Source organism: Dendrobates tinctorius, unplaced genomic scaffold (assembly GCF_039654945.1).
Source record: "Dendrobates tinctorius isolate UK_male_01 unplaced genomic scaffold, ASM3965494v1 ptg000027l, whole genome shotgun sequence".
NCBI lineage: Eukaryota > Metazoa > Chordata > Amphibia > Anura > Dendrobatidae > Dendrobates > Dendrobates tinctorius.
In genome coordinates this window covers 489,988-517,865 of record NW_027361695.1, presented here as the reverse complement: position 1 = coordinate 517,865, position 27,878 = coordinate 489,988, and the positions used below count along the sequence as shown (strand labels likewise).

The 27,878-nt window shown below is 44.3% G+C and overlaps 1 protein-coding gene across 2 annotated transcripts in view; it reads left to right on the top strand.

The window, feature by feature from the left end:
* LOC141084728 (sodium- and chloride-dependent creatine transporter 1-like) overlaps positions 1-27,593 on the top strand; it is a 62,814-nt gene extending 35,221 nt beyond the window's left edge. The window contains exons 3-14 of one of the 2 annotated variants that reach the window (XM_073569599.1): positions 205-336; positions 509-785; positions 2,778-2,910; positions 4,182-4,316; positions 8,234-8,337; positions 9,551-9,675; positions 9,911-10,023; positions 10,766-10,903; positions 19,155-19,257; positions 22,000-22,100; positions 22,463-22,633; positions 23,081-27,593. In XM_073569599.1, coding sequence (XP_073425700.1) covers positions 205-336; positions 509-785; positions 2,778-2,910; positions 4,182-4,316; positions 8,234-8,337; positions 9,551-9,675; positions 9,911-10,023; positions 10,766-10,903; positions 19,155-19,257; positions 22,000-22,100; positions 22,463-22,633; positions 23,081-23,224 — 1,676 coding nt within the window. In that variant the 3' untranslated portion in view covers positions 23,225-27,593. The remainder of the gene's footprint in view (positions 1-204; positions 337-508; positions 786-2,777; positions 2,911-4,181; positions 4,317-8,233; positions 8,338-9,550; positions 9,676-9,910; positions 10,024-10,765; positions 10,904-19,154; positions 19,258-21,999; positions 22,101-22,462; positions 22,634-23,080) is intronic. The other variant, XM_073569601.1, reaches the window with a different exon arrangement.
* The last annotated feature ends 285 nt before the right edge of the window (positions 27,594-27,878 follow it).

Here is a 27,878-nt window from a genome sequence, read left to right as displayed (position 1 = left end):
ATACCGAGAAAGGTAGGCGGACAGTTCCCGGGACAGACGCCTTCAGAAGGTCTGGGCTGTCACGCAGTAGTTAGTAAGCATACGTGTGAATTGGCACAAAAGGGACATTTTTAGGGCACATCCAAAAAAGAAGCAGCGTTTAAAATTTCTATTTTTGGTAGCTGCCTACAGGGGTCCTTCTCATCGGTGCTTGTTTGTTCACAGGTGTGTTTCTTATTCCGTACTTGCTGATCGTCTTTGTTGGAGGCATTCCAGTGTTCTTTTTGGAAATCGCTTTGGGTCAGTTCATGAAGCAGGGAGGAATTGCAGCGTGGAACATCGCCCCGCTTTTTAAAGGTAACCGAAAAACTATAGAGAACAGATGGTCGGTTATCTATACTATAGGCAAGCAGAGAATTGGGTTCTCGCGCTCTAAGGAGCAAAGTCATAGGGGGTGCAGAGGTGGCGGTTACTGCTGGGTCCTAGTGCCTGAGGGGGCATATAATTATCTAATGTTCTCTTTCTGCAGGTCTTGGTTTTTCTTCGATGGTGATTGTGTTCTTCTGTAACACCTACTATATAATGATCCTGGTCTGGGGCCTCTACTATCTAGTGCACTCATTCACCAACACCCTGCCCTGGGCCACCTGTGGACATCCGTGGAATACAAAGGAGTGTACTGAAGTCTTCCTAGCAGATCAGTGCTCCAACGAGACCACAACAAATGACTCCAATTTCAGCATCATGTACAACATCAGCTGTGATGCTCTCCTGAACAAGCGCTCGCCTGTCATTGAGTTCTGGGAGTAAGTATGATAGTAGTTATATTCTTGTACATAGGGGCAGTATTATAGTAGTTATATTCTTGTACATAGGAGCAGTATTATAGTAGTTATATTCTTGTACATAGGAGCAGTATTATAGTAGTTATATTCTTGTACATAGGAGCAGTATTATAGTAGTTATATTCTTGTACATAGGAGAAGTATTATAGTAGTTATATTCTTGTACATAGGAGCAGTATTATAGTAGTTATATTCTTGTACATAGGAGCAGTATTATAGTAGTTATATTCTTGTACATAGGAGCAGTATTATAGTAGTTATATTCTTGTACATAGGGAGCAGTATTATAGTAGTTATATTCTTGTACATAGGGAGCAGTATTATAGTAGTTATATTCTTGTACATAGGGAGCAGTATTATAGTAGTTATATTCTTGTACATAGGGGGCAGTATTATAGTAGTTATATTCTTGTACATAGGGGGCAGTATTATAGTAGTTATATTCTTGTACATAGGGGGCAGTATTATAGTAGTTATATTCTTGTACATAGGGGGCAGTATTATAGTAGTTATATTCTTGTACATAGGGGGCAGTATTATAGTAGTTATATTCTTGTACATAGGGGGCAGTATTATAGTAGTTATATTCTTGTACATAGGGGGCAGTATTATAGTAGTTATATTCTTGTACATAGGGGGCAGTATTATAGTAGTTATATTCTTGTACATAGGGGGCAGTATTATAGTAGTTATATTCTTGTACATAGGGGGCAGTATTATAGTAGTTATATTCTTGTACATAGGGGGCAGTATTATAGTAGTTATATTCTTGTACATAGGGGGCAGTATTATAGTAGTTATATTCTTGTACATAGGGGGCAGTATTATAGTAGTTATATTCTTGTACATAGGGGGCAGTATTATAGTAGTTATATTCTTGTACATAGGGGGCAGTATTATAGTAGTTATATTCTTGTACATAGGGGGCAGTATTATAGTAGTTATATTCTTGTACATAGGGGGCAGTATTATAGTAGTTATATTCTTGTACATAGGGGGCAGTATTATAGTAGTTATATTCTTGTACATAGGGGGCAGTATTATAGTAGTTATATTCTTGTACATAGGGGGCAGTATTATAGTAGTTATATTCTTGTACATAGGGGGCAGTATTATAGTAGTTATATTCTTGTACATAGGGGGCAGTATTATAGTAGTTATATTCTTGTACATAGGGGGCAGTATTATAGTAGTTATATTCTTGTACATAGGGGGCAGTATTATAGTAGTTATATTCTTGTACATAGGGGGCAGTATTATAGTAGTTATATTCTTGTACATAGGGGGCAGTATTATAGTAGTTATATTCTTGTACATAGGGGGCAGTATTATAGTAGTTATATTCTTGTACATAGGGGGCAGTATTATAGTAGTTATATTCTTGTACATAGGGGGCAGTATTATAGTAGTTATATTCTTGTACATAGGGGGCAGTATTATAGTAGTTATATTCTTGTACATAGGGGGCAGTATTATAGTAGTTATATTCTTGTACATAGGGGGCAGTATTATAGTAGTTATATTCTTGTACATAGGGGGCAGTATTATAGTAGTTATATTCTTGTACATAGGGGGCAGTATTATAGTAGTTGGATTTACCTGTCCTTTCACACCATCCTGTTTAAAACTGGTGGTCTTGCAGCCCCACAACAAGGTAAAGCTGCTTTTGGTGCACACACCATCCTAAGCTAATCTGCCCTATATCTTATGCTCTTGAACTTGCTGTTTGCTCTTCATTAACATTCTGCCTGCACTTTAGGAGTTGGAAATTCTTTTCCCTCCCTTCCCAGCATGCATTGCTCCTGCCCATACTCTTGGTATTAAGGTGTTGATTGTTATGTATAGCCCCAAACAGTAGCATGACAAATTTGTCTCTGCTTCTGTATTACTTGTGTCCCATTATAACCATGGAGCCCATCTCTCATCAGTCTTGTACGCTGGTCTCTTCGGCAGGAATAAGGTGCTGCAGATCTCCAGTGGTCTCGATAAGCCGGGCCAGTTGAACTGGCAGATGATACTGTGCCTGCTGGCCACCTGGATCATTGTCTATTTCTGCATCTGGAAGGGAGTAAAATCCACAGGAAAGGTAAGGAGTGGGCGACTATCACCGAGATGGCTCTGTAACATCTCTGCTTGTAAACACTGAAGGGTCAAATGACCCCCCCCCCCCCCCCCCCCATTTAATATTCTCCCCTAGAAACAATCCATGTGCCATCAGACAAAAAATAATCTTTTCATCCCCTGTATGTAAGTGCAACGGAATTTTCTTGCACCTGTATAAGAGCCCCATCACACCATAGATTTTAAACATTATATTCAATTAACCTAAGATCTTGAAACTGGTGAATTGAAACATAATATATTCTAAAACTGTGGAAATGAGCCGTTAATACAAATAGGGCAGCATTTTATGTCATAATTAGGTGAGAAAATCAGATTTATTTTTTTTTGTGATATCCTATTAAAAAACACCAAAAAGCTGTGGAGATGGGGGAAGGGCATCAATGACGCCGAGCTGCTTTAATATGATTGTTTAATGGCTGTTTTTTGCCGCATCGGTCCCTGTTTTGGAGTGATATCGGGCTGGCACCTCATCATCATGACGGCTATAGCCTGATAAGCAATCACCCCGTAATGAAGTCCCCTCCCTCACTGCTCCCGCTTGTCCCCGAGGGGACGATTCGCGGCTCTTGGTGCTGATTGTCATGTGGGTCACGAGTCTTCCTCTTCTCCTTCCCACACGGGTGATTGCACAGGACAGGAGGATTAATCAGAAAGCGTCAGTGTAATCTCGGCAGCCTCCCTCCAATACTAATGGGTTTAGGGATAGGGCGACAAACCTAGAATCGGAGACTGGCATCGATGGGACGAATGGTGTAACGTGTAAGGCGGCAACAGGTATTGTCTAAAGGGCAATAACACCCAGACGGCGGTGGGTGCCTGACTCATGCATGTAGTAAAGTCATCTGCAGACACCCAATCCCTATGGATTTGACCTGTGGACATTGCATGTGCCTCCATGAGCATCTTACTATATCCTCCCCCTAAAGGCACAAATTTTTAGAGACAGCATGTGCCGCCATATGGTGCCAATGTAAAGCTATTCTTTACTAGAAACAATGCCATCTTGTAAAATAAGATGCCTCAGGAAGTCGTAATATGGTGGCATAGACCGTCAGACTGTAGTAAATGTGCTGCCAAGCAGGGTACAGGCTCTGAGCTTTTCCATAGTGGGTGAATTGCCATTAAAAATAAGGGAAAACCCAAACGATCCCCCACCTGTGGCACATGCCGACCATAGGGTCAGAAATGCTAGACATGAAATAATCTATAATGCATCACCCCCTTATGTTGCAGGTGGTCTACTTCACAGCTCTCTTTCCGTACGTAGTGCTGATCGTTCTCTTGGCTCATGGAGTCACTCTGCCGGGAGCGCTGGACGGCATTGTCTACTATCTAAAACCTAACTGGTCTAAGCTCGCAGAAGCTCAGGTGAGGAATACGGATGCCACCAGCAGAATAGTGAGTGCAGCTCTGGAGTATAGGATCAGTAATGTATGTACACAGTGACTGCACCAGCAGAATAGTGAGTGCATCTCTGGGGTATAATACAGGAAGTAACTCAGGATCAGTAATGTATGTACACAGTGACTGCCCCAGCAGAATAGTGAGTGCAGCTCTGGAGTATAATACAGGATGTAACTCAGGATCAGTAATGTAATGTATGTACACAGTGACTGCACCAGCAGAATAGTGAGTGCAGCTCTGGGGTATAATACAGGATGTAACTCAGCATCAGTAATGTATGTACACAGTGACTGCACCATCAGAATAGTGAGTGCAGCTCTGGAGTATAATACAGGATGTAACTCAGGATCAGTAATGTATGTACACAGTGACTGCACCATCAGAATAGTCAGTGCAGCTCTGGGGTATAATACAGGATGTAACTCAGCATCAGTAATGTATGTACACAGTGACTGCACCATCAGAATAGTGAGTGCAGCTCTGGAGTATAATACAGGATGTAACTCAGGATCAGTAATGTAATATATGTACACAGTGACTGCACCATCAGAATAGTGAGTGCAGCTCTGGAGTATAATACAGGATGTAACTCCGGATCAGTAATGTAATTTATGTACACAGTGACTGCACCAGCAGAATAGTGAGTGCAGCTCTGGGGTATAATACAGGATGTAACTCAGGATCAGTAATGTAATGTATGTACACAGTGACTGCACCATCAGAATAGTGAGTGCAGCTCTGGAGTATAATACAGGATGTAACTCAGGATCAGTAATGTAATGTATGTACACAGTGACTGCACCATCAGAATAGTGAGTGCAGCTCTGGGGTATAATACAGCATGTAACTCAGGATCAGTAATGTATGTACACAGTGACTGCACCATCAGAATAGTGAGTGCAGCTCTGGAGTATAATACAGGATGTAACTCAGGATCAGTAATGTAATGTATGTACACAGTGACTGCACCATCAGAATAGTGAGTGCAGCTCTGGAGTATAATACAGGATGTAACTCGGGATCAGTAATGTAATGTATGTACACAGTGACTGCACCATCAGAATAGTGAGTGCAGCTCTGGGGTATAATACAGGATGTAACTCAGCATCAGTAATGTATGTACACAGTGACTGCACCATCAGAATAGTGAGTGCAGCTCTGGAGTATAATACAGGATGTAACTCAGGATCAGTAATGCATGTACACAGTGACTGCCCCAGCAGAATAGTGAGTGCAGCTCTGGTGTATAATACAGGATGTAACTCAGGATCAGTAATGTAATTTATGTACACAGTGACAGCACCAGCAGAATAGTGAGTGCAGCTCTGGGGTATAATACAGGATGTAACTCAGGATCAGTAATGTATGTACACAGTGACTGCACCATCAGAATAGTGAGTGCAGCTCTGGAGTATAATACAGGATGTTACTCAGGATCAGTAATGTAATGTATGTACACAGTGACTCCACTAGCAGAATAGTGAGTGCAGCTCTGGAGTATAATACAGGATGTTACTCAGGATCAGTAATGTATGTACACAGTGACTGCACCATCAGAATAGTGAGTGCAGCTCTGGAGTATAATACAGGATGTTACTCAGGATCAGTAATGTAATGTATGTACACAGTGACTGCACCATCAGAATAGTGAGTGCAGCTCTGGAGTATAATACAGGATGTTACTCAGGATCAGTAATGTAATGTATGTACACAGTGACTCCACCAGCAGAATAGCGAGTGCAGCTCTGGAGTATAATACAGGATGTTACTCAGGATCAGTAATGTAATGCATGTACACAGTGACTGTACCAGCAGAATAGTGAGTGCAGCTCTGGGGTATAATACAGGATGTAACTCAGAATTAGTAATGTAATGTATGTACACAGTGACTCCACCAGCAGAATAGTGAGTGCAGCTCTGGAGTATAATACAGGATGTAACTCAGGATCAGTAATGTATGTACACAGTGACTGCACCATCAGAATAGTCAGTGCAGCTCTGGGGTATAATACAGGATGTAACTCAGCATCAGTAATGTATGTACACAGTGACTGCACCATCAGAATAGTGAGTGCAGCTCTGGAGTATAATACAGGATGTAACTCCGGATCAGTAATGTAATTTATGTACACAGTGACTGCACCAGCAGAATAGTGAGTGCAGCTCTGGGGTATAATACAGGATGTAACTCAGCATCAGTAATGTATGTACACAGTGACTGCACCATCAGAATAGTGAGTGCAGCTCTGGAGTATAATACAGGATGTAACTCAGGATCAGTAATGTAATGTATGTACACAGTGACTGCACCATCAGAATAGTGAGTGCAGCTCTGGAGTATAATACAGGATGTAACTCGGGATCAGTAATGTAATGTATGTACACAGTGACTGCACCATCAGAATAGTGAGTGCAGCTCTGGGGTATAATACAGGATGTAACTCAGCATCAGTAATGTATGTACACAGTGACTGCACCATCAGAATAGTGAGTGCAGCTCTGGAGTATAATACAGGATGTAACTCAGGATCAGTAATGTATGTACACAGTGACTGCCCCAGCAGAATAGTGAGTGCAGCTCTGGTGTATAATACAGGATGTAACTCAGGATCAGTAATGTAATGTATGTACACAGTGACTCCACTAGCAGAATAGTGAGTGCAGCTCTGGAGTATAATACAGGATGTTACTCAGGATCAGTAATGGTGCAGTCACTGTGTACATACATTACTGATCCTGAGTTACATCCTGTATTATACCCCAGAGCTGCACTCACTATTCTGCTAGTGGAGTCACTGTGTACATACATTACATTACTGATCCTGAGTAACATCCTGTATTATACTCCAGAGCTGCACTCACTATTCTGATGGTGCAGTCACTGTGTACATACATCAGAATAGTGAGTGCAGCTCTGGAGTATAATACAGGATGTTACTCAGGATCAGTAATGTATGTACACAGTGACTCCACTAGCAGAATAGTGAGTGCAGCTCTGGAGTATAATACAGGATGTTACTCAGGATCAGTAATGTATGTACACAGTGACTGCACCATCAGAATAGTGAGTGCAGCTCTGGAGTATAATACAGGATGTTACTCAGGATCAGTAATGTAATGTATGTACACAGTGACTGCACCATCAGAATAGTGAGTGCAGCTCTGGAGTATAATACAGGATGTTACTCAGGATCAGTAATGTAATGTATGTACACAGTGACTCCACCAGCAGAATAGCGAGTGCAGCTCTGGAGTATAATACAGGATGTTACTCAGGATCAGTAATGTAATGCATGTACACAGTGACTGTACCAGCAGAATAGTGAGTGCAGCTCTGGGGTATAATACAGGATGTAACTCAGAATTAGTAATGTAATGTATGTACACAGTGACTCCACCAGCAGAATAGTGAGTGCAGCTCTGGAGTATAATACAGGATGTTACTCAGGATCAGTAATGTATGTACACAGTGACTACACCAGCAGAATAGTGAGTGCAGCTCTGGAGTATAATACTGGATGTTTTGGTACAGCAGAACCATTTTTGGAGAGTGGCAAACTGGGCACTTGGTACAAGGCTCTCATCCCTTACGAGGCCATCGAGGACACGAAAATATATGCATTTTTTCAATACTGTATGATATTAGTTGGTGACTCTATGGCGGTATTGTTTGGGCACTGTCAGGATAAACTTGTTTTTACCTAATATTAATGAAAAACTCCGCAATGTAGAACTAGGAAATTTTTTTTGTCAAAATGGTAGCTGTAGTTATAGTGCAGAGAAATCCTGCGTACCTTGTGTCTGCTGCATCCCCTGCCGCCGGCACATGTCTGCTCAATTTTATCCAGATTCACCGCAGACTCGCTGTCTTTATCCTCCAGGTATGGATTGATGCTGGAACACAGATCTTCTTCTCCTACGCTATTGGTTTAGGGGCATTAACCGCGCTAGGCAGCTACAACAGATTTCACAATAACTGCTACAGGTGAGCATAGCCCCAACATGGAGGAGACGTCACATTCAGGGTTTTCCTATGGGAAATGTGACAAGTCCCCACTGACCGGACACATATCTCTTTATTTATATGGAGCGTATCCTAAAATCCGAAGTGAGGACACAATGACCTTCAGACACATTACCTGTGTTACATCCTTCTCCATTCCTCTTGGCCATAAATTTCACGTGTATAAAATTGAAGGGGATAAATGCTCTGCGCACATGTGGCCCAGAAAAAACTACTGCATTCTTGCTGCCATGCACAAAAATATAACTACTATAATACTGCCTCTATGTGCAAGAATATAACTGCTATAATACTGCCCCCTATGTACAAGAATAGAACTACTATAATACTGCCCCCTATGTACAAGAATAGAACTACTATAATACTGCTCCCTATGTACAAGAATATAACTACTAAAATACTGCTCCTATGTACAAGAATATAACTACTATAATACTGCCCCTATGTACAAGAATATAACTACTATAATACTGCCCCTATGTACAAGAATATAACTACTGTAATACTGCCCCTATGTACAAGAATATAACTACTGTAATACTGCCCCTATGTACAAGAATATAACTACTATAATACTGCCCCCTATGTACAAGAATATAACTACTATAATACTGCCCCCTATGTACAAGAATATAACTACTATAATACTGCCTCCTATGTACAAGAATATAACTACTATAATACTGCTCCCTATGTGCAAGAATATAACTACTATAATACTGCTCCCTATGTACAAGAATATAACTACTAAAATACTGCCCCTATGTACAAGAATATAACTACTAAAATACTGCCCCTATGTACAAGAATATAACTACTAAAATACTGCCCCTATGTACAAGAATACAACTACTATAATACTGCCCCTATATACAAGAATATAACTACTATAATACTGACCCCTATGTACAAGAATATAACTACTATAATACTGACCCCTATGTACAAGAATATAACTACTATAATACTGCCCCCTATGTACAAGAATACAACTACTATAATACTGCCCCTATGTACAAGAATACAACTACTATAATACTGCCCCTATATACAAGAATACAACTACTATAATACTGCTCCTATGTACAAGAATATAACTACTATAATACTGCCCCCTATGTACAAGAATATAACTACTATAATACTGCCCATCCTGATTGTTATCTTCCTTCAGGGACGCTTATATTCTGGCTGCTATAAACAGCACTACGAGTTTCTTTGCTGGCTTTGTGGTTTTCTCTGTCCTGGGGTTCATGGCATCAGAGCAGGGAGTTGACATATCGAAGGTTGCGGAGTCTGGTGAGTACACTGCAATTTGGTAACTTGTGGATCTCGCATGTAAGGATAAATATTCAGTGATGGTAAATTGTGAGCAAAGATTTTTTTTTTTTTTGCTTCTCCCGATTGCTTTATTCACAACCGAAGACGAGATCTGTGGGTTTACTTGCGACCATTGTGCGTTTCCTCAGCGCGATACACTGACGCGTCGCGTTTTGCGGTCTAATGCGCTGACGCTTTGACTTGTCGCATACAGGTCCCGGATTGGCCTTTATTGCATATCCAAAGGCCGTGACTTTGATGCCATTTGCTCCGATCTGGGCAGCCCTGTTCTTCTTTATGCTCCTGGTCCTTGGTCTTGACAGTCAGGTAATCCCAAAGGATTCTAGGTAAATGTCTTAAAGGGATGTAGTTAAGGTAACGCATAATCTTTAAGAATCATAAAATGTTTTTGGTTTGGGGCCGGATTTCCCATGAAAAGCTAATTTGTCCAACATTGGAACTGACCCATCCTGAGGTTATTGCCCACATGGCCAATTGGGCCAAACAAAATCCCAAAACTTAACTTTCCCAACAAATTTCTCTTTTTTGCTTCTTAATCATTTTCAGTCCATGGGAGCCACCATTGCACTTAATTGTTTCAATATCTACCTATGTTGACCTTGTCTCGCAGGGTCAGCGGCCATGACATGGGAAATCCGTCCCTGATCCTTTTTTTTTTTTTTTACTAGCATTAATAATTCGATGTCTTTATTATTGGGATGCTCTGGTCGTATTTTGGCACCCAGGAGCAATGTCTTGTTTTTGTCGTGATATCTCCAAGTGCAAAGCAGGACCTGCCCTCCAGTCCCAACAGGACAGCTGTCCCCTCGTCATCACCTTCCTCTTCTCTTACTTGGGCCTGAGACAGGGAACAGGTTGGACACTGGCACCTTCAGGGCAGAGGCAAACAGGGCAGAGGTGGAGGTGAAAACGGGAGGAAGCCGAGTTGGCCAATGGTGTGCAGGGTATGGGCAAAGGGGTGTCAGATGACCTTAGTATGTTCACCTTTGTCTTGGCATGCATCTTGCACCTCCTCTTACTTGCTTATTCCTGTTCTGTTTCTGAACAGTTTGTGGGGGTCGAGGGATTCATTACCGGGATCCTGGATTTATTTCCTCAACCAATTAATGGCTTTGTGCGCAGGGAGGTCACGGCTGCACTCTGCTGCCTTCTATGCTTCATAATTGACCTTTCCATGGTGACCGAGGTAAGAAATCAACACAGCTCTGATATTTCTATGTGTAAAATTATGTAAAAGTACCAAGCCCCACCCACTTCCTGTAGCTTTCAGTTCTGCAGGGGCTGGACCAAGTGGAAAGCCTGCCTCTGGGGAACCATGAGTAATCAAAATTATCCTCTGATCAATCTATTAGATGTTCTCTGGGTTTAGTTACGGCTAGTGATGAGTGAACCCAAATTGTCAAGTTCGGGGTCCATACTGAACACTAACACTGTGTTCCAAATTATTATGCAAATTATATTTTTCTCTGATTTTCCTAAATAGTCGGTACAAATGACAGTCAGTCTAATAAAAGTCATCACCGTTAGAGTATACATCAAATTTTATTGAAGAAACCTCCCAATAATAACAGTATAATCTCCAAAATGAATAAAAACTCAAATTGCACTGTTCCAAATTATTAGGCACAGTAGAATTTCTAAACATTTGATATGTTTTAAAGAACTGAAAATGCTCCTTTGTGGAATTTGCAGCATTAGGAGGTCACATTCACTGAACAAAAAGGATATTTTGGAGTTAAATAGCTTAACAGGCCAAGTTACATGTTAACATAGGAACCCTTCTGTGACATCACCTTCACAATTCTTGCATCCATTGAAATTGTGAGTTTTTGGAGAGTTTCTGCTTGGATTTCTTTGCATGAAGTCAGAATAGCCCCCCAGAGCTGCTGTTTTGATGTGAACTGCCTCCCACCCTCCTAGATCTTTTGCTTGATGATACTCCAAAGGTTCTCTATAGGGTTGAGGTCAGGGGAAGATGGTGGCCACATCATGAGTTTATCTCCTTTTATGCCTATAGCAGCCAATGACTCAGAGGTATTCTTTGCAGCATGAGATGGTGCATTGTCATGCATGAAGATCATTTTGCTCCTGAAGGCACGTTTCTGCTTTTTATACCATGGAAGACAGCTGTCAGTCAGAAACTCTATATACTTTGCAGAGGTCATTTTCACACCTTCAGGAACCTTAAAGGGCCCTACCAGCTGTTTCCCCATGATTCCGGCCCAAAACATGACTCCTCCACCTCCTTGCTGACGTCGCAGCCTTGTTGGGATATAGTGGCCATCCACCAACCATCCACTACTCCATCCATCTGGACCATCCAGTGTTGCTCGACACTCATCAGTAAACAAGACTGTTAATTAGTCTTCATGTATGTCTGGGGCCACTGCAACCATTTCTGCTTGTGAACACTGTTTAGGGGTGGCCGAATAGTAGATTTATGCACCACAGCAAGCCTTTGAAGGATCCTACACCTTGAGGCTCGAGGGACTCCAGAAGCACCAGCAGCTTTAAATATCTGTTTGCTGGTTTGTAATGGCTTTTTAGCAGCCACTCTCTTAATCCAATGAACTTGCCTGGCAGAAACCTTCCTCATTCTGCCTTTATCAGCACAAACATGTCTGTGCTCAGAATCAACCACAAATCTCTTAACAGTACAATGATCACATTTACGTTTTTGGGAAATATCTAATATTTTCATCTCTTGACCAAGGCATTGCACTATTTGATGCTTTTCAGCAGCAGAGAGATCCTTTTTATTTCCTGAATTCCTTAAAACCTGTGCCCTGCTTAATAATGTGGAACATCATTCTTAAGTAGCTTTCCTTTAATTGAGCTCACCTGGTAAACTAATTTTCCAGGACGTCCACCTGACAGCACCATGGAGGACGTCGTCCTCCTCCTTTCAGGGACAGGAAAAGCACACGGGAGGTTAAAAGGTCATGTCCCACCCCCTTTCCCTCAGTGTTTTTCCTGTCCCTGCATGGAGGGACCTCCGAGAGACTTACCGGAGGGGCTCAGGGGATCGTGCGGCCAGTCCAAGCCTTCCCCTGTCAAGAGGTCCCGGGGCCGAAACTCTTCGAGGGGGAGTCTCTCTGCCCCAAAGGCCAGGAGCAGGACGACGCTCCTGGAGGGAGCCGTTCCTCCCTAGGGGAGGCTCTCGGCTCCAGCACGGACCGCCATACCAGGCGATGGTCGGTTCCCCGTAGGCGGCTGGCCGAACGGGCACAGATGAAAGAATGGAGGCCGGGAGGCAGGAGAGAGGCCTCCAGCAGGCCGCCATATCGAGCGACGGCGGGGCCCCGTGGCAGGAGCAGCAGACCGCCGCAGCAGGCGGAGGTCGGCTCCCCCCAGTGACAGGCCGGGGGGGCACCGACAGGAGATCGGCGCCGGGAGAAGAGCGACGGCTCCAACAAGGCGGGGGTCGCGCGCAGGGCCCGGCAGGAAGTGGGAAGGCGGCCTATCGCGAGAGGTCGCGCATCACATCCGGTGACGTCACACGCCGGCCTTGAATCTCAGCGCGCGCCGCCGAAGTCCACAGAGCGCGCTACAGCACAGCGCGCGCTTCAGAGGCCCACAGCGCACGCTTCGCAGGCCCACAGCGCTCTATAGAACCGCGCCAGGATGGAAGGAAATGCTCCAGCAGGTGGAGGGGTAAGTGCGCATAGCGCAGACCACCCTCCCCCATCCATCCCCACAACCCAGATCTAAGTAGAGCCCCTTCTGTATTATTAGGAGAAGGGAACCCCGGCAGAATCCCCCTCGGGGGTGAAGGAACCGGCCAAAGCCACCTCCAAATCAGTCCGATGCCCCGTATGCAGGGTAAAGCTGCCAGACACCTATAACAAGACCCTGTGCGCACCCTGTACCTCAAGGGTCATAGGCGAGGAACAGCCATCCCTCCTTGCCGAAATGAGATCGCTGATAAGGGAGGAAGTCCGGGCCTCTACAGCCAGCTGCGCTAGTCGTCAGTCCCCCAGCCCAGGGCCGAGTCGCAAACGTCCAAGGTGGGAGGCAGACCCAGAGTCGGAAGCAAGCCCTAGTGAGGAGTCTGACTTCCGGGACTCAGATCAGGAGGAAGAAGGCGAGATCCTGGGGGATAGACCGGATCAGAGCAGAAAGTACCTGTTCAGACTGGAGGACACGGACGAGTTGGTCCAGGCAGTCAGGAACGCTATGCAAATAGAAGAAGTCCCTAAACCGCAGTCCAGACAGGACTTAATGTTTGGAGGACTAGTGGCCAGGAAACAGGTAGTGTTCCCCGTAAGTGAACACATCAAAGCGATGGTCCAGGAGGAGTGGAAGGAGGCAGAGCGTCGGTTGATACTCTCCCGAGACTTTAAAAATAGACTGCCTTTTGATCCCGGGCATGGGAAGAAGTCCCTAAAATAGATGTCCCGGTCACTAAGGTTACCAAAAAAACGGCCATCCCATTTGGAGACTCATCAGGTCTCCGAGACCCGATGGATAGGAAAGCGGACGTCTTGTTAAAGAGAGCATGGGAGATGTCAGCGGCTCTTATTAGAGCCAACATAGCGGCCACCTCGGTGGCCAGGTCTATGTTTTTGTGGTTGGGGCAGTTGGAGGAAGGCCTAACCAACAGGACCCCTAGATCAGAGATCCTAGCTTCTCTTCCTCTCATGAAATCGGCCACGGCGTTCCTATCGGATATGTCGGCCGAATCAGTAAGGTTTGCAGCCAGAAACAGCTCCCTCTCTAATGCGGCCCGAAGAGCAGTCTGGCTAAAATCCTGGTCGGGGGACAATGCTTCTAAAACTAAGCTATGCTCCATCCCTTTCTCGGGCCTGAGAGTATTCGGGCCAGCCTTAGATAACATTCTAGAGCTGGTGTCCGATAAAAATAAAGGTTTCCCAGAGGAAAAACCCAGGCGGCCCCAGCCCTTCCGGAGAGGCTCCTTTTCTAGGAGACAGACCGAATTCAGGGGTCGGGCAAGGTCCAATAGAAGCTCCTATAGGAGCTCCTTCAGCCAAGGTGGGAGGAACAAGAGTCACCCATTCACGTCAAGATTGAGGAGGCAATGACGCCATAGGTATTGGGGGAAGACTTCGCCACTTCGCAACAAACTGGTCCCGAGTCACCCACAATCAATGGGTCCTCAGAACCTTCGCGGAAGGCTACAGCATAGAACTTTATTCTCCTCCCCCCGAGAGATATATTACCCCCACCGTTGTCCTGGAGGACTCTGCAATGTGGGCGGATCTACAGGACATGGTAGACTCAAAGGTCATAGTACCAGTTCCCCCCACAGAAAGAGGAAGAGGGCACTACTCTTCCCTGTTTTCAATCACAAAGCCATCGGGTGAGGCTCGTACCATCATAAACCTGAAACCGCTAAATACCTGGGTCAGGTACAAAAGATTCCGGATGGAATCGATCCGATCCGCAATCCCCCTAATAGACAGGGACGCCGTCATGTGTACCCTAGACCTAAAAAAGGCTTACTACCAGGTCCCTATCCATCCCTCATCCCAGAGGTTACTAAGGTTCGCGGTCAGTTTACCGGCCCGGACCTGCCACTTCCAGTTCCAGTGTATTCCATTTGGGTTGGCCTCAGCTCCCAGAATCTTTACAAAGCTGGTGATAGAAGTGGTGGCCTGCCTGAGAGATCAGGGTATCGTGATCATCCCATATCTGGACGACTTCCTACTGGTGGCAAGATCCAAAGAAAAGCTCATTCGCGACACAAACCGAGCAATTACTGTAATGGAGTTCCTTGGCTGGGTGATCAATTGGGAGAAGTCGGACCTCAGACCAGAGACCAGAAAAGTATTTCTTGGAGTCCTTCTACACTCAGCCGACAGAATATCCTGGCTACCCGAGCAGAAGCAGAGGACCATTCAAGCCAGAACCAGAGACCTGTTGAGACGTCAATGCTCCATAAGAGAGGCAATGGAGGTCTTGGGCCTCATGACGGCCTGCATTCAGTGTGTCCGATGGGCCCAATTCCACTCGAGAGCATTACAGAAGGAGATCCTCGCGAGGTGGGACAGAAGTCGGGCATCGCTAGACAGACCCCTAAGGCTGCCAGAACGTGTAAGGGAGTCCCTTTGGTGGTGGACACAGTCCAGAAACCTTCAGATGGGCGTACTTTGGACAACCTCTCCATATGTGGTAGTCACCACAGACGCCAGCGCGTGGGGCTGGGGAGCCCACATAGAAGGGAAGATCTTCCAGGGGAGATGGCCAGTAGACATCAGGTCCAGATCCTCCAACTTCAGAGAGCTCTTTGCGGTCTGGGAAGCGTTGCGGAGAAACCAGTCGGTACTAAAGAATCGTCACGTCCGCATACTATCCGACAATATGACGACAGTGGCATTCCTGAAGCACCAGGGAGGACCCAGACATCAACCATTACAGGCCCTAGCGGGAAGGATATTCGCGTGGGCGGAGCAATCAGTCCGATCTGTGACCACAGTACACCTAGAAGGCTCTCAGAACGAAGTTGCAGACTACTTGAGCAGACAACGGATCCACCAGACAGAGTGGAAACTAAACGAAGAGATCTTCGACCATCTCTGTCAGAGTTGGGGGACCCCCAGTATAGATCTTTTCGCAAGCCGAAAAAACTCGAAGGTCCCCAGATTCTATTCCCTGAATCCGACGGACCACCCGGAAGGCGTAGATGCTCTGAGCCAGACTTGGGGAGAATCCCTCGCTTATGCATTCCCACCACTAGCTCTCATACCGGCAGTGCTCAGGAAGATACGCGAAGACCACGCAAGAGTGATGCTGATCGTTCCATACTGGCCAAAGAGAAGCTGGTTTCCCCTTCTAGGAGCCATGGCAGTAGGAAACCCAGTCGCGCTACCCCTGCGGAAGGACATCATCCACCAGGGCTCGATCTACCACCCAAACCCAGCAAGACTCCACCTATCGGCCTGGATCCTGAGAGGGACATCCTAAAGGCAAAGGGATTGTCGGATCAGGTCATATCCACCCTACAGGCCAGTAGAAAGCCGGTGACATCCGCAATCTACCAAAAGATATGGAAAAGATTCTGTCTGGAAGGTGGCAGGTCCGATCTCGGGGCGGGCACCCCCGACCTCCCTAGTATACTAAATTTCCTGCAGGCAGGTTTTAATAAAGGCCTTAAGCCCAGCACTCTGAAAGTCCACATTTCAGCCTTGAGCGCCTTCTTCGACTACCAGCTAGCTTCACATCCCTGGGTAATCAGATTTATAAGAGCCACGCAGCGCCTGCGCCCCACGATTAGGCAGCTCACCCTGCCTTGGGACCTGGGCCTGGTACTCAGGTTCCTCTGTACAGAACCCTACGCCCTCAGCGAGAAAATAACCATCCCTGCTCTCACTCGTAAAACGGCCTTCCTAGTAGCCATTACCACGGCCAAAAGAATAGGGGAGATCCAGGCCCTGTCCACTAAGGACCCATATCTTCAGATAAGAGATGACCGTATAATCCTAAGGTTAGATCCGGCATTTACCCCAAAGGTAGCCTCCGCAAAGAATCTAAACCAGGAGGTAGTGTTACCATCGTTCTGTGACAATCCCCGTAATAAAAAGGAACAGCGTCTTCACTCGCTGGACGTGAGGTGTGCAGTTCTAGACTATCTAGAAGCCACCAATAGCTGGCGCATCGACCCAAACCTGTTCATCCTTTTTGGGGGTAAAAATAAAGGGAAAAAGGCCTCTAAGGCGTCCATCGCACGCTGGATTACCTCAGTAATCTCTGACGCCTACCAAGCCGAAGGCGCCAGCCCGCCAGATTCCATAAAGGCCCACTCTACGAGGGCGGTATCGGCCTCATGGGCGGAACGGGCGGGGGCCTCGGTTGGTCAGATCTGTAGAGCAGCAACCTGGGCCAATCTTAATACATTCTGCAAGCACTACAAGCTTGATGTGTTATCTGGTCAACAGACCGCATTTGGGAGGAAAGTTCTCCAGGCGGTAATCCCACCCTGAGGGGGTGCTTTGGTACTCTCCATGGTGCTGTCAGGTGGACGTCCTGGAAAATAGGTATTAGACCTACCGGTAATGATGTTTCCAGGAGTCCATCCTGACAGCACGGGTACTTCCCTCCCTGTTATGTTATACTATGTTATATTACGATATGTCATATGCTGTAAATATGATTGTTTCATTAAACTGTTACTAGCATCATCCACCTTGTGGTACTTGTTAAATCACTGAGGGAAAGGGGGTGGGACGTGACCTTTTAACCTCTCGTGTGCTTTTCCTGTCCCTGGAAGGAGGACGAGGACGTCCTCCATGGTGCTGTCAGGATGGACTCCTGGAAACATCATTACCGGTAGGTCTAATACCTATTATCACAGGCGTTTGAGATTGATTTCAGTGATCCAAAGAGCCCTGATACACAATAGCATCTATGAGTTTATTTGATAAACAAAAAATTACATCTTTAGGACACTTAAATCCAATTTGCATAATAATTTGGAACACAGTGTAGTGTCCGTGCACGGTCCCAGAACAAGGACTCTCAGAAGTCTGTTTAACAGTTTCGGTTTCGCAGCCTGAACAAAGCTTGTTGAAAAGGCTGCAGCCCTCAACTGTCTGGTTTTATCTTGGTTGGTTATCAAAAAGTTTCCCCCAGTTTTTTTTTTTTTTTTTTTTTTCTTTTTTTTTGTTCCTTCATTACTTAAATAATTAAGAAACTGAGAGAGGTCGCTCTATTTTTGATAACCAGCCAAGATGAAGCAGACAGCTGTTGGCTGGTATTCTCTGGCTAGTCCATGGATATTTGGCCCTCCACAGCCTTAAAAATAGCAGCCTGCAGCCACCTCCAGTTGTGCATATGCTGGCTCTTCCCACTTGCCCTGGTGCTTTGGCAAGTAGGTTAATATTTTGGGGTTGCTGTCAGCTGTGTAATGTCTGCCAAAATGAAACCCAGAGGTTAGTAATGGAGAGGCACCTATAAGGCACTCCCAATACTAATCCTGTAGTCAAAATTAATAAACACATACAGAGAAAAGTCCTTTAATAGTACAAATTGCTCCCCTACCCTTTTACCCATTTATTACCTTATAAAAAATAAAATAATCCAAAAAGGATTCACCATAAATCCATCCCATGTCGATCTGTTACTTCCAGATGCAGTGCTGAGCGGTGACATCAGTAATGTGACCGTTCAGCATGACAGCCGGAGCAAAATGGCAGTAGTGTGTGAATGTGGCTGCTGCAACGAGCGCTGACGTCAGTAAGGTCATCGCAGTTAGTTGGCTGTGAACTGCGGTAACCTTACTGACGTCAGCGCTCTTCACAGCAACCGTAGGAATTGGTACGCTACGGTCAGTGTGTGTGTGTGACCTGAACGTCCACGGGTCTGCCCATCCCTGGTTATGACACCTTTTAGCTTCATCAATGACCATGATATAGAATGAAGTCCCTTCTGGGGAAAGTAGAAGAGTTGTCCTAAAAAGTCAATGTGGTTTATCCATTTAGGGCGGGATGTACGTCTTCCAACTTTTCGACTACTATTCTGCGAGTGGCATCACGTTGCTGTGGCAAGCTTTCTGGGAGTGTGTGGTTATTGCATGGGTTTATGGTAAGCTATTATATAGTTGATTAAGTAAAAAGTTCTTGCAGCAGCCTGTAGGAGTGAGCAATTTGTGGCTTAAGGGAAACATCAGCAAGCTGCCAATCAACCTATTCTTTTATGCCTCTCTATTTAGTACTTCGTATAATATCACCCGACAGTCCATGGGCTGTGCGTCTGACAAGATTTTTAAAGGGGTTGTCTATGGGCCGTGTCAGATATTGCAGGTATACCAGACACTGAACTTCTCAACAATGGCGCGGGTTCCTGAAAAGGCAGATCTTTTATTTACTTTACTTCCTAATGCTGAAACTCACCTTTATTCTACCCCGGACCACACAAATCACTATAACGTTTTTCAGTAGCATCTGAGCTACTTACTGATGGTTTCCATATAACAAAAGACAAATTGGGGAAGTGAATTTAAAATAAAGCATAAATCAAGTTTACGAGTTCTACAAAGATGATTCGTTTTAATGTTATCAAGTCTATAGCTCTTTTGTAAACCCACATAAGGGAAATATGGCCATATGGTCCTATGTACTTACTACCAATTGGTTACGGCGTTATCACACAGTAAACTACGATCATCGATTCACAGGCCATTAACTTATTGTCCAACAGTGGAAATTGAGAAGCGTTAGACTATAATTTTCTATGAATTAATCTGACATTTGTGACCATTATTAGTTCATGAGACTAATTGGTAACATCTGGGGTGTAAGAATTTTGCATATAATTAGCTTCTTCTGTTCGCTCTTCTATATTACTGTACCGCTACTAGACCACATTGTCATAAGTTCCCAGAGTTCAGCGAAACCAATAATCACTGTGAGACAAAGTATGGCGGTATTCTGTCGCCATCTGCTGGTGTTATGTGGCAGAACATTTGAAGTAATTTATAAGTTAAGAAACACCAAAAAGTTGACTAGTTATACTGAAATAAGAGGCTAGATCATACTACCATGGGTCAAAAAGCTCTGCTGCAACAAGAATGTGTGTACTATAATACTGTCCTCTGTCAAACAATATATCTGCTTTATGATTAGAGATGGGCGAACCCAAGCAGTAAAGTTCGGCGTCCATACCAAACGCCTACTGTTCGGGCACTTGACTTCACCAGGAAGTCCTTGTTACTGTTCAGATTCCCCAAACACCAGTTGGTTGTTGCACTGTCGTGTGCATGACAGCATGGCAAACGCCACTTCTGATCGGCAGTAAAATAATCTCCCCAGGTCAGACAACTGCGGTTTCCACGCTGTCAAATGACAGAGAGCACGCAGCTGAGATTGTAGGTAAAAAGTTTACCTCCGGTCACTGATGTCAGCTGATGGGAATATTCATCAGCCGGCGCCTTTGCTGTAAATAGAAATAAGTTAAAATCAAAAACCGGCGTGGGTTCCCCTGTATTCTTGATGACCAGCCAGACAAAACTCACAGCTGTCAGCTTAAAGGGAATCTGTCACCCCTTTTTTGAGAGATCCTATAATATCATTCAATTGTGTGTCACATAAGGATTCTCTTAGTACTTTTGCTTCCCCCTGACCCCGCACCTTTCATGCATAAATACCTTTTTCATATCGGTTCAGATGTATGTAAACTGCCGCTGTCTGGTCCGCTGGGCGGGGCTTATTCACCTGCTCCCCCCCCCCCCTCCCTGTCTTGCTCTACGCATTTCTTCGTGTAGAGCAAAACAGGGAGGGAGGAGCAGTTGAATAAGCCCCGCCCAGCGGACCGGACCGTAGCAGTTTACATACATCTGAACCGATATAAACAAGGTATTTATGCATGAAAGGTGCGGGGTCAGGGGGAAGCAAAAGTACTAAGAGAATCCTTATGTGACACACAATTGAATGATATCATTATATGATATCTCAAAAAAGGGGTGACAGATTCCCTTTAAGCAAGGCTGGTCATCAAGAATGGAGAGGTCCCCACGCTGTATTTAAATTTTTTTTTATTTTTTTTTTTAAAAAGGCATGGTGTCCCACTCATTTGACAACCAGCCAAGCTAAAGCTGACAGCTGGTGGCTGGTATTCTCAGGCTGGTAAGAGGCCATGGATATTGGGCTCCCCCAGCCTAAAAATAGCAGCCCACAGCTGCCCAGAAAAGGCACATCTATTAGATACGCAAATTCTGGCACTTTGCCCGGCTCTTCCCACTTGCCCTGTAGCGGTGGCAAGTGGGGTAATAGTTGTGGGGTTGATGTCACCTTTGTAATGTCAGGGGACATCAAGCCCATGTCTATAAGACACCCATCCATTACTAGTCCTATAGTTACATGGTGAATAAAGACACAGCCAGAATAAAGTCCTTTATTAGAAATTTAAAACAAAACACTTCTACTTTTTTATTTAAAAATAACAAACACAGTTAAACTCGTGTAACGCTTAATTCCTCTGAATCCCTCGTCTCCTGTAAGAAAATAAAAAACAATCATCTCCCTCACCCGTCCGGCCGTCTGTCCCACGCCGTAATCCATATCTGGGGTATATACCGTTTACAACCAGGATGGTGCCAAGATGCGACCGTCCAGGCTGAGAAACACTGGTGAATGAGCTGCTGCGAGCGCAGCCTCAGTGACCGGGGGTGATGTCATCGAGGCTGCGTTCCCAGCCGGGCTTAACTGCGGTGACCTCGGGGAGATCACCGCTAGCACCGTGAGAATATATCTACTATAATACTAGCATTTCTGTGTTTGGCCAGTCTCTAGGTGATAGTGTGTTGATTGTGGATTTCATGCTCTTCAGGCGCGGACCGATTTATGGATGACGTTGCTCGGATGATTGGTTACCGGCCTCTCCCTTACATGAAGTGGTGCTGGTCAGTGATTACTCCTCTTGTCTGCGTGGTGAGTTATGTTAAAGATAAGAAGTCACCATGGCAATGTTGGGGAAACATATCAATCCACTGGCGGACACAGACAGAAGAGGCCCCTGTGCAGGAACAATAGATGGGCCCTTTGCCGTCCAATAACTCCTCATAATGCACCAGTTTGGAGGTGGTAGTGGCCTCCGACCTCTTGGGCCCCTGTGCGGTTGCACCAATGATATGTCCGCCCCTCTATCAAACACTTGGATCTCTGTGGAGATGAAAGGAGGCCGGTGATGTCTTATGGACGGTATCACAGTGCCACCTAGTGGTGATGATCAGTACTGCATACTACATATTTCAGTGCTAATCCTTTTTTTCTTTTTCTCCTTTTGATTTTAGGGTATTTTCGTCTTTCATGTGGTTAACTACAAGCCTCTGACTTACAACAAAACCTATGTGTATCCCTGGTGGGGTGACGCGATCGGCTGGGGTCTGGCCTTGGCTTCTATGCTCTGCATCCCGCTCACTGTTGTGTGCAAGCTGCTAAGATCCAAAGGGTCTCTACGGGAGGTCGGTGTCCCAAAAATATCTGTATTCATCAAAATGTCATTCAGTTAAAATGATCGGCTTTTACCGGCTAATAAATTTGTCTTCTATCCAATTTATTGGCCGGATTTGAGTTAATCTGCAGGTCTGTTTAGTTACGGTAATGCCAAATTAAAATAGGTTTTTATGGTTTATTTACTATTTTTTGCAAAATGAAAACAAATTAAATTTGGTATATTTTGTACTTGAATTTTTTTTTCTTAAAATGTTATATTTATATAGCGCCATTAATTCCACAGCGACTTTACAGACATTATCATCACTGTCCCTGATGGGGCTCACAATCTAAATTCCCTATTAGTATGTCTTTAGATTAGGCAACACTTATAATTAATAATAAAAATAATAAAAAAGAAAAATAGTAAACAATGTCTGTTATTATTAAGGTTTTTTTATTTAATTTTTTTTCAGCGTTGGCACCACCTCACCACCCCGGTGTGGGGTCACCACCATCTTGAGTACCTTACCCCTGAGGCAGAAACCAAACTGCTCCCTCCCGACTCGCTGGTCACGCTCGGCAAAGACAAAGCCACTTTGTTTGAAACCGTCATCTAAGAAGCCGCCGATGCGAACAGGCGCCGCTTATCGTGTGTTGTAACGTGTTGTGCCAATCCGTCCATCTGTGCTTAATCTTCTGTGCTGCTGTCTGCGACATGGCAGAGCCAGGGTGGGGGGCAGTCCACCATTATATCACCCCCCCCCCTATATATATCATATCAGCATCTGCCGTGTAAGATCTCGCCGGGGTAATATCACCGCATATATCGCCTGCTCCATGCCCGTATTATAGCCCATGTAGAGTAGTCTTTGGCTTGTACCCCCTGATTCTGGATAATGAGGGGCTAGAACAGTATGCAGCTCATCTGTAGACCTCTGACCTATATGTGAGTCCCCCCTTTACCCTTAGCAAACAGTAGAGGGGTCCTATAGATAAAATTGGGTTCCCTTTTGGGTTCCCCCCCCCCCCCCCTTCATGACCCTTGTTTTGCTGGAGTGTGCTCCTAACTGCCACCAGTAGGTGTCACTAGAGACACCGTTCTTCCTCCTGGAGGAGAGCTCATTTGCATACCCGATTCCCAGGAGGCATTTCTTGTCTAAACAACTGAGGGGGAAGAGGAAGATTGGGGTGAGGAAACGCCGGTCTACCTGATCGGGGGCCCCAGTGAGCTGTAGGACCCCTCCTCTATGTACTGAGCTTTCACATTCACAGTATGTAGCATTTTACAGTCATTTCTTATTAATTTAATTAGTAGAAATGGGGCAATTTATTAGGACTGTCGGAGAATGTTGCGGGGTGTCCATGTCCCCTATGGGGCAGAATACTTTTTCCACCAGAAAAAAAACAAAAAAACGGAAGTGCAATTATATCAGAATAAACTGTTTTATAGACAGAACTAATCAGTGTTAGGCGGGCCATCCGGGGAGGGGGACTGATTCTGGGGTCTGTCCGTCCATACAGAACCTGGTCTAAAAGCGCCATGTATGATCAGTGCCAATCGGGATGAATATTATCCGTAAGTTCTGACCCAGGGTGTTCGGCAAAGGAGGCATGAAAATGTGTAATTTACAGCGTCAACCCGAGGCCAAGAGGATTCAGGGGCCATGATATATAGGGCGCGGTAGAGGTGAGCTGTAGGGGCCCCAGTAATGGACAGAGCTGGTACGGTTGTTAGTGATTTCCATCCTTAAAGAGACAGCGCCACTCCTGTCCACAGGTTGTGTGTGGTATTGCAGTTCAGTCCTATTCATTTCAATGTAGAAAGCAAAACTCAGACTGATGTGGAGCCGCCGTGATGTCTTAACATTAATCGACCCCTTACCCCTTTAAGGGCCTTGGTAACAGAGATTGTGATCTAGAGAACAGGATGGGGTTTAACCCATCAACGTGCCATGTTGTAGAGGGACCTCCAGCTCCATTACCCAGGTGGGATTACAAATTCTTTACACCCTATAGCCATGTCCTTGCTCCAGGATATCAGGGGAAGTCATGTGACTGCCATTATTTGATTTGCATACATGTGGTCACATACCAACTAGACGTGCTCAGCGTCTTTCATTTGTCTTGAGAGGAGACCAAGCACGTCTAGTCGGAATGTGGCCAGAAGTATGGAAATCGCATGCCTGCAGTCACGTGTCCACCCGCTATCACCAGGGATACTTGCGAATCCTGACACTGTGCACACCACACACTAACAAGACGTTTCTGCCATCCAGTGGTAAAATATGAAACTACATGTCACTAAAGTATTTTTATACGAGATGAAGTCACTAAAATGGTTCTCATACCTTGAATACACGGGGTGGGTGTGCGGCTAACTCTTGGGTTTTGGTTTAAGGGCCAATCACCGGAATGTCAGTACACTTATATTGACCCACACAATGATACTATATGTATAATACACGCATGGTTTATTATATAAAGCCTTCAATAGCAATTTTCCCACTCATGGGCCGCTGTCCTTTCCACTGCAGAACGCCCTGGTGCAGTCCCCAGATATTAGACGTGACGAGAGTCGGCCGAGGTGGCTTTTGGGCTTGTTGGTATAATCTATTTTTTTTTTTTTTTTTTTTTTTTTTATATATAAATCTGGTGTGAATGCCGCTGTTCTCCTGAATCCGGCGATGTTTTCCTTTTGTTCCTGCGCCTCTCCGTTCCTGAGATATGGCCCTTTCTTTCGTGTATCTAAAACTAGACTCTTTGGCCAAGTGGACGTGGTCTTGCGCTCCTTGTGGGCGTGTTCTTGTGCATCACGCCCAGTTGGCTAAAACAGACTTGATTTTATATAAAGTGAAGAAGAGGCCATATCTCAGGAACGGAGAAGCGCAGGAACAAGAGAGAGACATCGCCGGATTCGGGAGAACAGTGGTGTTTACACCAGGTAATAAAAAAAAATATATATATTTATGGGAAATGACAAGAGCTTTTTCAAACAGACCAGGATCAGTGAATAGGGACACATCATTATACGTAAAATATCATGGCATTTATTGTATTTTCTTTTGCGCAAACCAATATTTTTAGCTCTGTGCCAGGCTGGTACCCGCACGTGCCTCTTGCCCATAATCAGGGGGTCGTGACTTCACAGACAGGGTTTTTATTGGCTGCTGTTTTAAAGGAAAAGCGTTAAAGTAACGAGCGATCCAGTCTTTAAAAGGTTCCATGATCTAAACCCCACAAATCCTGATGAATGATAATGTAGATTGCAATAAAAGGGCACAAACTGGCTAGCAGTGCCATATTATTTATGGCGTTTGCCTTTTTTAAAGAGCTTTTATTTGCCACCAAAGAAGTGATGTGATACTTGATAAATTTTTTTTTTTTTTTTAGATCTAGTTCATTGTGACAGCGAAACCTTGTGCATTATCAGGGGGTCTCAGGCTCACTAATGGATCATGTCAACGCTATCTTAAGGAAGGGTGAAAAAAAAAAATTGCTACGTTGGGCGCCGCTTATCTCGAGTTCAATATAAAAATAAATAAAAAATACACAAGGTTGCTTGGTCAGAAGTGACAATTTTGTCATCCGTGGTTTTTTATCTTATACAGAAGAGCCATTAAAAAATAAAAATATATATATTAGTGTAGTATCTCTCATCTTTGAGATAATAGGTCTGGATATTTATATTATCCCAGAATTTTATTGTTTATTTTTTTTGCATCAGGAAAAGTGTTAACTCAATTTTCGAGAAATCATTTATTTTTTAAAGGAGCGGAACAGTATTTTTTTTTATAGGTATGGATATAACCACCTACAGTATATACCGTATACACTGGACAGACGTATATTCATCCTATCATAACCCCTGTGTGTCAGGATCTTGGGGGGGGGGGGGGGGGGGGCTGCATGTCTGTACCCCATGTTCCATTGTACCCAGCCCTGATCCTGCACATCATCCTCTTGCCCTTATTGTTTCTGCCATGTAGATGCTCGGTGTCTCCGGACGGCTGTTATATATTCTGATGTTCACATATTCATCCTTATCCTAGAAAAATAAAAACATTTATAAGATATAGATATATATATATATATATATATATATATATATATATATATATATATATATATATAAATTTTCTAGGAAACTCTGCCTTTCATGCCTACAGGTTGTGTCTGGTATTACAGCTGAGGTTGAGCTGAAATAAAATAAATAAACCATAGGCAGGAGAAGCGCTGTTTCTTGCAAAAAACAAATGGGTTGTCTAAAATTAGGAAAAAAAACCCCGAAATCTTCATGAATCTTATATTGGTGGGGCTCTGTGTTTAGACCCCCAAAAAACAATGAGAAAAAAAAATGGGAAACGTCATCTATAAACCGTCCACTTAACATTGTGCAGTTGTGTCTTGGCACTCTAGGTGGCAGCAGAGAGCCTAAAAAAAAAATGGCTTTAATTAGAAGGAATTAATGGGGGGGTGGTGTCTAATTGGCCGCCATTTAACTATTGCAAGACTACATTACCCCAGCATCACCTGGCGGCCAGGGCATGCTGAGAGTTATTGTTCTGCAATAGCTAGAGAGCTGCCACTTCTATAATGTGCCGTCCTTACACCATTTTCTTATGTCCGGTAATATGTGGCATGGGTGTATCATCCTGGCTTTGGCGTGTGCCACAGATGTTGCTTGTAATCGTGTTACTTGTGTGCCAAAATCCCTTTTTTTTAAACTGTTGTGTAACAGCTGTAGGCGACAGGTTTTTGCTTTTTCTGCTACAAGGGGGAACTAGAAGTCCCAGCAAACGAGGAAGTAAAGTTGCCTATGTCTCCCTCCCTTTCCTCCTTTTTTTCACTTTTGCCAGCGCAGTGTTCACACCTCCTTGTTTTAATGCCAATATAAGAGTATTTCTATAGGTCTTATTTTTATGAGTAGACATCAACTGTATGAATAAAACTAGAAAACATTGCAATAAAAGCAAAATAAAATGGTAACGAGTGGTGGTGATTTCTGTCTTTAAAAAAAAAAAAAAAAAAAAAATTTCAGTAGATCCCGGAGAGATCAGCAGCTTCCAACCATATTGATGCAGCTTACCTTTTGAGAAGAATAATAAATAAAAATATTTATTTCATTTTTCATTTATATTGTATTTATTAGAAAAAAAAAATATATATATATATATATAAAATTATACACCAAAATTGTGGCTGGGGGGATAATTTCCTGCTGATTATTCCCTATTTTTAGTTAGTGGCCAGATGAAGCCATACCACCTCAGA